The following is a 10,581-nucleotide window of genomic DNA, read 5'->3' as shown; positions in this document are numbered from 1 at the left end:
TTTAACAAAGTGTATCAATATCTTAATATGATTCATATGTACTTAGTAAGACGTTGTTATAACGATAATCGTTATATATATCGTCTTCGAGTTTCTTAATTCAATAGTCTCATTTTTGTGTATATAACTCATTGTTAAAATACCTAATGAGATACATACTTATCATAATATCATGTTAATTATATATATATATCCATATATATGTCATCATATAATTTTTGCAAGTTAACGTTCGTGAATCACCGGTCAACTTGGGTAGTCAATTGTCTATATGAAACCTATTTCAATTAATCAAGTTTTAACAAGTTTGATTGCTTAACATGTTGGAAACACTTAATCATGTAAATAACCATTTCATTTAATATATATAAACATGGAAAAGTTCGGGTCACTACACATAATAGTCCATCGGTCATAATTATAAGATGCTCGTCAAATTAACCTTATACCCGAAGTCAAATATTCCAACTAATTAGGGATTTAAACTGTAACAAGGTTTTAATACTTTGTTAATAATTACACCAGGTTATCGACTGCATGTAATCCAAGGTTTTAATACTTTATTAACAATTACACCAATTACCCTTGTATGTAATCCACCCCTGTTTTAATTAGTCCATGATATATTAATTTATCCACTTGGCCAAAATGAATAATCAATTACCTAAACCCAATTGATTAATTAAATGATCGTAAAAGATGTCGTATAAACGTCACTAAATAGGACATGCATAATCATTTAATAATTATTAGATTAACTAATTTGAAGATATGTTCGACAGATTCCAATGAGTTGTCATTCAATTAGACAATACCCCCTATCTATTAATAGTCCATAGTCCAATGTTCACAAGTGTCGGTCTTTTGTCCAAACCCTAATTATGGTACAAAATCCAATAACCCCGTCTTAATATTTAGTCCAACATCACGATTACTTCGGCTTAAATAAGCATAATAATAACTTAGTTACGAGATATTAATTTAAAAAGGAAGAACATAGCTTACAGTGATTATTAATCGCGTAGCGTTACACGGACATAGTTCCGACTTTAAAACCCATTTATTATTAAACTTAAATTAAAATTAAAATTAAAATTATAAATATATATATGTTACATATAGATAGAAAGAAAGAGTGTGAAGTATGAAGGTGTAATTCATTCGGCAGAAATCACTTGCTATTTATAGGACTTGGCATGTCTTTGATGCCCATGCGATCGCATGGGATTTCCACTTCCTGGCCATGCGATCGCATGGCTAGCTGGCTCAGGATATTTTGATTTGCAAAACGTGGGCTGCTAGATTATTTTAATATATAATATAATATATATAATTCTATATAATTATATATATATTATATTATATTCTTGTGAAATGTTGACTTGTAATTTTAGCTCCGTTGACTCGTGCGTTGATGCTCGGTTTATGTCTCGATTCCGGATTTTCGAACGTCTTTTCGTATGCTTAGATATCTTGTACTTTGCATTTCGCGACTTGTAATTTGCACAAAAAATAATTTTTCTTAACTCCCAAAATCCGCGCAAGTCTTTAACTCACTTTTAGTGGCACTTTTGAGTGCACTATGGCTTTAGTGGTACTTTTCAAGCTTTAGCGGCACTTTTTCTTCAATTCTTTAATCTTCATGTTTTGTCTTCGCATTTATTTATTTAAACGATTACAACTAAAAATAAGAAAATTACAATTAAAAACCTTACATATTGGAACAATATTGCGACTAAATATATGTTCGTTTGGAGCAATATCAACGCCCACCGTTGGGAGTGGTCTAATAGTAATTATAAGTAGTGTAAGGATTATAGACATATAAAACAAAATATTTCTTCAAAAGAAACTTCCTCATTTATCTCCTTTCTCTCTCTAAAAACGCATCATCTCTTTTTTCAGATCTAGGTTTTCATCACCAATCTCAGCCGCCACTTTTCCTTTTTTCAACCTTTTCTACCTTGTCTTCCCCTATTTCCAGGTTTGTAGACTTATACGCCTTTTCTCCTTCCGACTATCGGCACCTCGCCGGTGGTCCGGACCTTTTTGTGTTTATTTTCGTACGTGAATAAGTATACTACCCCTTCTTGTGCTCCTAACGACGTGTGCACCACCGTCATCTCCTTCGTCTAGCTTGCCGGAATACAGGCGACGATCCGGTGGTTTTTTCACCGGATCTATGATCCGGGTTTGTTTGCGGGGCGGTTTAGGTTGGGTGCTCCGTTTTGGGTGGTTTTTGGCCTAGGTTTAGTGTTTGGTTGTTTCTCACGTCGTTACCGTTCGTAGGTGGTTGTAGGCTGTGAGTTCTTGTCGGAACTCTATGGCTACTGTGGTTGGGTGCCGAAATTTTGGCGAATAACTTTTTAAGTGGTCTGAGGTGTGTATACAGATGCTCCAGTACATATGCCTCTGACGGTTGCTAGCTGGCGGTTGTTGCTAGCAGAAGCTGGCGATGACTGGCGGTCGACGGCGGCTGTTAGCGGTTGTTGGAGGCTATGATCACGTCTGACGAGTTGTTGATGTTGTTGGCTGCTTTTGTGGTGTACGATTGATGCAGGCAGCTACCGGCAGGCCTTGACTATTGCTGGTGGTAGCCGTGGCGACTGGAGGCTATTATAGTGGCTAATGACTGTCGACGACTGTTGGTGTCTGATTGGTGCCGGGTTGTGTTTGTTTCAGAAAATTCAGAAAATTTGGCGATTTTGGTCTTGATCTCTTTGTGGCTCGGATTTGCGAATGATTCGGGTTGGTTATTGCACGGTTGCTCTCGTTCATTCCATTTTTCTCGTCACTGTGTCTGTTTAGGTGGGCGCAATGTTGTTGCCGACGTAGCTGACTTGCTTGGCTTCCGAAAATTAGGTCTCGGGATTATTGTTCTTGGGTTGCCCGATGGGCGTGGCTGAAGTGCGATTCTCGATGTGTATTAGAAGCGGAGTTTGGGTTTGAGGTCGGGTGTTTGTATATCTATGTTTAGATCATGTTTGTGTAATGGAGTTGGTTTTTAGCTCTCTAATGTGGTTCGGCTCTATTCAATTGTACGAGTCTGTACACAGTTCATTAGAACTGTTTTAATGTTGCAATTTCGGATCATTTGATCTTATATATATATATATATATATATATATATATATATATATATATACTACTATTTTTGCCAAAAAAAAAAAAAAAATCTTTTTGCCAAAAAAAATAAAAATAAAAATTCGATTCGTATGGAAATGCTTACATATTGTATAATGATATGGCAAGGCATTTTAATAGGATCCGCTATCATGAACAGTAAATTGGACAATATTGGTGGCCAGAAAATCAATTTGATCAAGAAATATGATGGTGTAATCAGTAATAATAATGGGCTCCACATTATTATTCCCTGGGACCCACCACCACCTGTACTACTGCCACATTTTTAATTAATTTATTAAATTATTAAATGTAATGTGTTCATGTAGGTTGTAACAATAATAATGGGTAAATAAATTATGACCCTTTAATAAGTTGAATATACATATACATATACATATTCATATTGTTATTGTTACAGTAAATTTTGTTGTACATTGTACATATAATTTTTAAAACGAAAAAAAAGCTAAAATAAAGACCGGTAATTGACAACGAGAATGAAATTAATTTGTTATGAACTTACGTATATTGATACATCAAAAATGTGTCAGCTATAAATTATGGTTACTATGACTTTAAATAGCACAAAATGAACACTAAACAATGCTCTACTAGCAACTAATCACTAGTCGCAATAAAAATGCTAAAGAATGAAAACTAACCCACTAATTTGAATCATATAACTAGTAAACCTGAAAAACAAGAAAAATAAAAATATATAAAAATGGGAACATGCCCAAATGACTGGGCACATGCCCAAATGGCTGGGCACATGCCCAAATTCTTCCCGACGGGAAACAACCATGAGCCCTCTTGTCGCAACCGAGAAAAGTAGCCTCGCTTTTTGAGAATGGTTCTAATCAAAACAACACTTTTTCAAACAAATCTTTCACCCATGAGAAACTTATCCCGCCCGGGAACTCGTGCTTCCAGACTAACAATTTGAGTGGCATTTTATCGAAGACGTCTGTAGGGCAACAGTAAGCGAGAGAACAATTTAAGCCCATGATGTATATGTATACGTTGGCGTGATAATAATATTTAGCTTAAAAAAAAAAAAAACAGTCTTTCCACAACTCTTATTCTTCTTTTTCACCTCTAGAATTAGTCATACCGAGTACTCAATAGTACATAAAACCGAAATAGAATTGATGAAAATCCAAATTGTACCGCGTGCATATAAATTTGTACAGTTAAACATCTCAATCAATGTCTTTTGAAACTTTGAGAATGCACGGTTAAAAAAATTGAAATTTGTAATTGTTAATGCTCCAAAAGTCCTGATGACAAGTTCTTGTCACCTTAGCACACTTGTCACATGTTAAACAGCGCCCAAGATCACGATGTATTGGGTTTATGCAAATGCAATAAGGTTTGGATGCTTTGGTGCTACCCTAATATGGTGTGAAAATCAAATCTAATTCAGATTTGGATTTTGTCCAAGTTTTATACCAACTGTCAATAAATATTCATGGACCACCCGTTTTTACTTTTACTTCATTAATTTGTTTTGATATATAATCCTAAATAATATAATAAAGAAAAATGATAAACTTAGCTAAGAGCTACGTTTAAACATACCAAATATAGTTTAATTCCTTATTTATAACTCAACACTCATGAATAATATTAATACCAAAATTATATAAAGAAAGTAGATATCAGAAAAGGAATATTTATACTCTGTAATTAATTCAACAAAGGTTTGAAATTTAAATATGGTAAGCTTAAACGTAGTCCTAAGGGCTACGTTTTGCATTGTCCGTAATAAATAAATGATTTACAAAAAGAAATTTTTTACGGACTATAATGTTTTTTTTTTGTTTTTTTTTTGTTTTTTTTTTAGGGGCAAGCTCCCAAAGTGTACCAGGTGGGGATTGAACTTGGGTCCCTTCAGAACTTTTCAAGCATCTAGTCATAGTCAATATTAAGAGCGATCGTATTTAAGAAAAAATGACCGTCACATGTATCTTTTGATCTACTTTTCAAACTTACACCTTACTTTTTGTCTATATTTTTTGTCTTACTTGAATAAATGAAGGGTATAATACTACACTAACCAATTATCCTTATCTATTTATGAAAGTGGACTATTAATTTGGGACAGTCTAAAAAAGATAGATGGACTATTAATATGGAACGGAGTAAGTATCACTTACTCATTCTTGTCAAGCCTTTTACACAATTATACCAACTTCCTCGCAGACATTTAACCATCTCAGACTCTAACAACTTGTAACCATTTCAATCTCTGAATTATTGGAATGGAAGGTCTTCAAGCGGCCATTAATGATGCTACAAATGCTTCGTTATATTCGGGTGTGAGAATTGGTGGTAACCAAAGTAGCATTCGGATCAACCATTGTCTATTTGCGGATGATGTTCTTTTTGTAGGGGAATGGAATGACACTAACGCTTGTAACCTTTTATCTATTCTTGGATGTTTTTTTTCAGTTTCAGGCTTGAAGATAAATTTGAGCAAGTCTTTGGTTTATGGTGTGGGAGTCGATTCCTTGGAAATCATGGCTTCAATGTTGGGTTGCTCGCCTGGTTCAATGCCATTTAAATTTTTAGGATTACCCGTCGGCCAAAACATGCACCGTAGTGAAGGATGGGAATATATTATTGACAAGGTGAAGAAACGTTTATCATCATGGAAGGCTACTCTTCTCTCATGTGGTGGTTGACTTACTTTAGTAAGTCGGTGCTTGGTTCCATTGGTACGTACTATATGTCTTTATTTAAAGCTCCATGCAAGGTTATTAAAAAAATTGAATCACTTCGTTCTTCTTTCTTTTGGGGAGCAAAAAGCAATGAGCGAAAAATTCATTGGGTGTAGTGGCGTCTAATTCAAAACCCTTATGATCGAGGCGGATTATCAGTCTCATGTCTCAAATCGTTAAACCTTGCTCTTCTTTATAAGTGGAGATGGAGGTTTACTACTAATAAAGATTCAAGTTGGGCCAAAGTCATTTCAGCGATCCATGGGCCAAGTAATAACAGTCACACGCCTTGTTCTCCTAATGCTTCAGGTTCTTGGGCATGCATTCACAATTGCATTCATAATATTCACAACAGAAACATTATTCTGGCTGAGAGCCTTCGCTGCAAATTGGGTAATGGCTCTCATATTGATTTTTGGCATGATCCTTGGCTCGATTTCGTCCCTCTTAAAACTCGTTACCATCGTTTGTTTGCTCTTGAGAATATGAAAATTGGTACTGTTGCATCTCACTTCTCTTTAAATGGTTGGCATTAGTCTTGGCGCAGGAGTATAATGGGAGGCATAGAAACATCTCAGTATAATGCTCTCATGAACGACTTACATTCTGTATCTTTCTCTGATGAAAACGATAAATGGTGGTGGGAGAAATCTCCATTGGGGACGTATTCTGTTTCGATAGCTAGATCTCTTATTTCTGTTGAGGATCAGGCCTCTTTTTCTATCCCTACAAGATGGTGTAACAAGGTCCCAATCAAGATTAACATCTTCATTTGGTGTCTCAAGCTCTATAGACTCGCTACTCTTCGTAATCTAGATGCAAGAGTGTGACGATCGCTCCAAATCCATATGGACGAACACGTCATTCATCGATTTCATTGCGAGGTATTTGACCTCTATATGATACGTTTTGTAAACATTGCATTCTTTTGAAAAGGCACACCATAAATGAATATTTAAATCAAAGGTTTTCGACAGCTGATGATTTCTACATATAGACAATCACCGTAAATAATAGTTTACAATAGTACTTCCATTGACAATGCAGTCAAAATAAGATACATGGTGGTGATTTGGTGAATGCAACGTTTCCTTGAAAAAATATGCCATGTAAGACTCCATGCACATAGCTTGTCTAATATATAAGCAACCAGCGGAAGACTTCTATGGAACCTGAGAATAAACATGCTAACAAGTGTCAACACAAAGGTTGGTGAGTTCATAGTTTTAATGTATCGTATAATCTGTATATAAAGGTGGATCACAAGATTTCAGTTGTTTCATCCAGAAACGTTTATCAAAATATTCTACAAGATTGAGCACCCTGGTAACTAAACTTTAACGTCTATATAATAATTACCCCTGTTTTAACATACATGCAACCAACATGTACAATACACGCAAATCAACGTGTACTAAACTCAAATAGCATACGTCTGTTTTATAGTTCAGGCTAGGGTTTCTATACCTGGAACGGACGGGGATGTCAAGCCCTATGGATCCATATACAACTATTCGCGCCCACCAGTTCTTATAACTGGCAGCTACTAGTTACCAAATCTAAGGGATTTTCGGTTCAAACTCGGTGTAGAATTTAGTATGTAATTGTATCCATTGCGTTTAAAATAAAGTGCATGTATTCTCAGCCCAAAAATATAGATTGCAAAAGCAATTAAAAAGGGAGCATATGAAACTCACCTTAGCAGCATATAAAGTCGTTCACCAAAATGTGACCGAAACACGGATTACCAAATAACCGTAGATCTCAACCTAGAGAACATATGTTGGTCAATAAATGTCTATCAAGCTAGGTCAGGTCATAGTGTATCACAATCCTAATGCTCGAGATCGACATACAAAAGTTATCCAAAGTCGTTTCAAAAAGTCAATTTTGACAATAGTTCAACAAAACGAGACATACCTTATATAAGGAGTCATTTACTCGGTTGGTAATATTCAAAAATCCATTTTATAAATCTCGTAAACAAGTTGTTTAAATCTTAATTGCATATTCAAAAGCAATTTCAATTAACATCAATCATAATTCAGTTGATCATATCTCTTAATCCGTTCATCGAAACTATTCGATAACTAAATGAAAAGTCATTGATTTTTCGCCAGCTTTCCAAAAACATGCATATCATATACCTTTTACCAGTAACATATGTATTTAATTCGTGATTCATCATAAACTGTTTAACGACGAAATTTATCATACAAGCATGTATAAATATATATACTCGAGCACTAGACATAGATACACAATTAATATATAAAAGATAAAATATGAGTGCTTACGTATCAATATTGAGATTCAATATTGTAGGAAAGTACGTAGACGCAACGGAGATGATAAATACTAGGTTTGATTTACAAATATACCCCCGAACATTACCCATAACCTCCTTGGCAATAACCCATAATTTCCTTAGCTCTATCCCGCTTGAAAACCATTTTGAAAGTGACACGCTCATAACCTCGTCGTAGTATTTTATGTATAATACTAATTAATAATATTAATAATAATAAGATTAATAATAATATTAATCTTAATAATAATAATAATAATAATAATAATAATAATAATAATAATAATAATAATAATAATAATATTAATAATAATGTTATAATTAAATAGTATATAACTACCTTTAGTAGCCTATGCTCTAATTAGTATTATAAGAATGGAGAAAGTAAATGTAAGCTTCAGAAGTAAATTAAATATTGGTGTACATACTGATTACAATCGATCGCATATTTATAGTACAATAATTTACTGTGCAATTAGTTGGAACAGTAATATCTCAGTGAGTTGATCCACTAAATTTACTTTATCAAAAGTGTCGGCCACTAAATTTACTTTATCAAAAGTCATGATTTATAACACTCCCCCTTGGACGACAATTTTGTTTCATCAACTACATGTTACTGCCTCGTTAAAAACCTTGCTAAAGAAAAATCCAGTGGGATAAAAACTTTAGCCAAGGGAAAAAGAGTGCAGCATATAGTTGACTCCCCCTCAAGTAGACATCCTGAGTCGTCACATCTTTTGAACATGCCTCATGCCAATATTGTGAACATGCGTTCTGAAAATAGCTGTTGGAAGTGATTTGGTGAAAAGATCAGCAGAGTTTTTGCTTGATTGAACATATCTCATTTTAATCTGGTTGTCCTTAATGAGATCTTGAGTATATGAGAAGAATCTAGGAGGTATGTGTTTTGTTCGGTCACTTTTGATATACCCTTCTTTCATCTGTGCTATGCAAGCTGCATTATCTTCATAGATAGTTGTTGGACTTTTATCGCATTCAGTAACATCACCATCAGCCCGTAGTATGATATTGTCCGCTTTGGACACAAGCCGATCACCGACGGGCTACCCGCGCACGAGTACAACCCCGGATCGCACTTCAACCTCACGGATTTGCTTCTCGGGTAAACACCCTCAAAACGCGTCATCACAGAGTGCGCAGCACAACTGGTATGATACTGTCCGATCTGGGCCACAGGCCGATCACCGACAGGCCAACTTGCCCCGGATCGCACCTACCCGCACGGCTTTAAACGCGTCATACCAGAAGAGGTATCCACACCCTTATAAGGAGTGCTTTGTTTTCCTCTCCCACCGATGTGGGACGAGTCTGTTACAACTCTCCCCCCCTTCGGGACACTGCGTCCCCGCAGTGCACATCGATGCGGGCCCCAGCTCTGATACCATAAGTAACATCACCATCAGCCCGTAGTATGATATTGTCCGCTTTGGACACAAGCCGATCACCGACGGGCTACCCGCGCACGAGTACAACCCCGGATCGCACTTCAACCTCACGGATTTGCTTCTCGGGTAAACACCCTCAAAACGCGTCATCACAGAGTGCGCAGCACAACTAGTATGATACTGTCCGATCTGGGCCACAGGCCGATCACCGACAGGCCAACTTGCCCCGGATCGCACCTACCCGCATGGCTTTAAACGCGTCATACCAGAAGAGGTATCCACACCCTTATAAGGAGTGCTTTGTTTTCCTCTCCCACCGATGTGGGACGAGTCTGTTACACATTCTAGTCCACAAGAATAAGTAATGAGTTGTCATTGATCTCATCCAAAAACATTCCCGAGTAGCTTCATGTAATGCAATCACTTCGGCATGATTTGATGATGTTGCAACAAGTGTTTATTTTTGAGAACGCCATGATATTGCGGCACCTCCATTTAGGAATACACATTCAGTTTAAGATTTAGCTTTATGAGGATCACATAAATAACCTGCATCTACATAACCAACCAAATCTTGTTTTGAATCGTTAAAATAAACAATCATAAATCAGTAGTTCCTCGAAGGTATCAAAATATGTGTTTGATCCCATTCCTGTGTCTTTCAGTAGGGGCTAAGCTGAACCTTGTCAACAAATTAACTACATTAGAAATGTCAGTTCTTGTACAATTTGTAAGATACATAAGAACCTCAATTACACTAAAATATGGAACTTCTGATCCAATAAGATCTTCATGATCTTCACGGGGATGAAATGGATCAGTGTCAATATTGAGTAATTTAACAACTATAGGAGTACTTAATGGTTCTGTCAGTCCATAATTAAATGTGTTAAAATCTTTTCGGTATAAGTTGTTTGATGTACAAGTAAACCATTACGTATATGCTCAATTTGTAAACCAAAAACAATACTTGGTTTTTCCGAAATCTTTCATTTCAGATTTTTTCTTTAAA

The 10,581-nt window shown here is 35.9% G+C and overlaps 1 protein-coding gene across 1 annotated transcript; it reads left to right on the top strand.

The window, feature by feature from the left end:
• Positions 1-5,393: 5,393 nt before the first annotated feature.
• LOC139863220 (uncharacterized) lies at positions 5,394-6,388 on the top strand. The gene is made up of 2 exons (XM_071851864.1): positions 5,394-5,762; positions 5,969-6,388. The coding sequence occupies exons 1-2, from the start codon at positions 5,394-5,396 to the stop codon at positions 6,386-6,388; spliced, it is 789 nt and encodes a 262-aa protein (XP_071707965.1).
• The last annotated feature ends 4,193 nt before the right edge of the window (positions 6,389-10,581 follow it).

The sequence above is a fragment of the Rutidosis leptorrhynchoides genome, chromosome 8 (assembly GCF_046630445.1).
Source record: "Rutidosis leptorrhynchoides isolate AG116_Rl617_1_P2 chromosome 8, CSIRO_AGI_Rlap_v1, whole genome shotgun sequence".
NCBI lineage: Eukaryota > Viridiplantae > Streptophyta > Magnoliopsida > Asterales > Asteraceae > Rutidosis > Rutidosis leptorrhynchoides.
The sequence above is the reverse complement of the archived record's forward strand: the minus strand, read 5'-3'. Positions and strand labels throughout refer to the sequence as shown.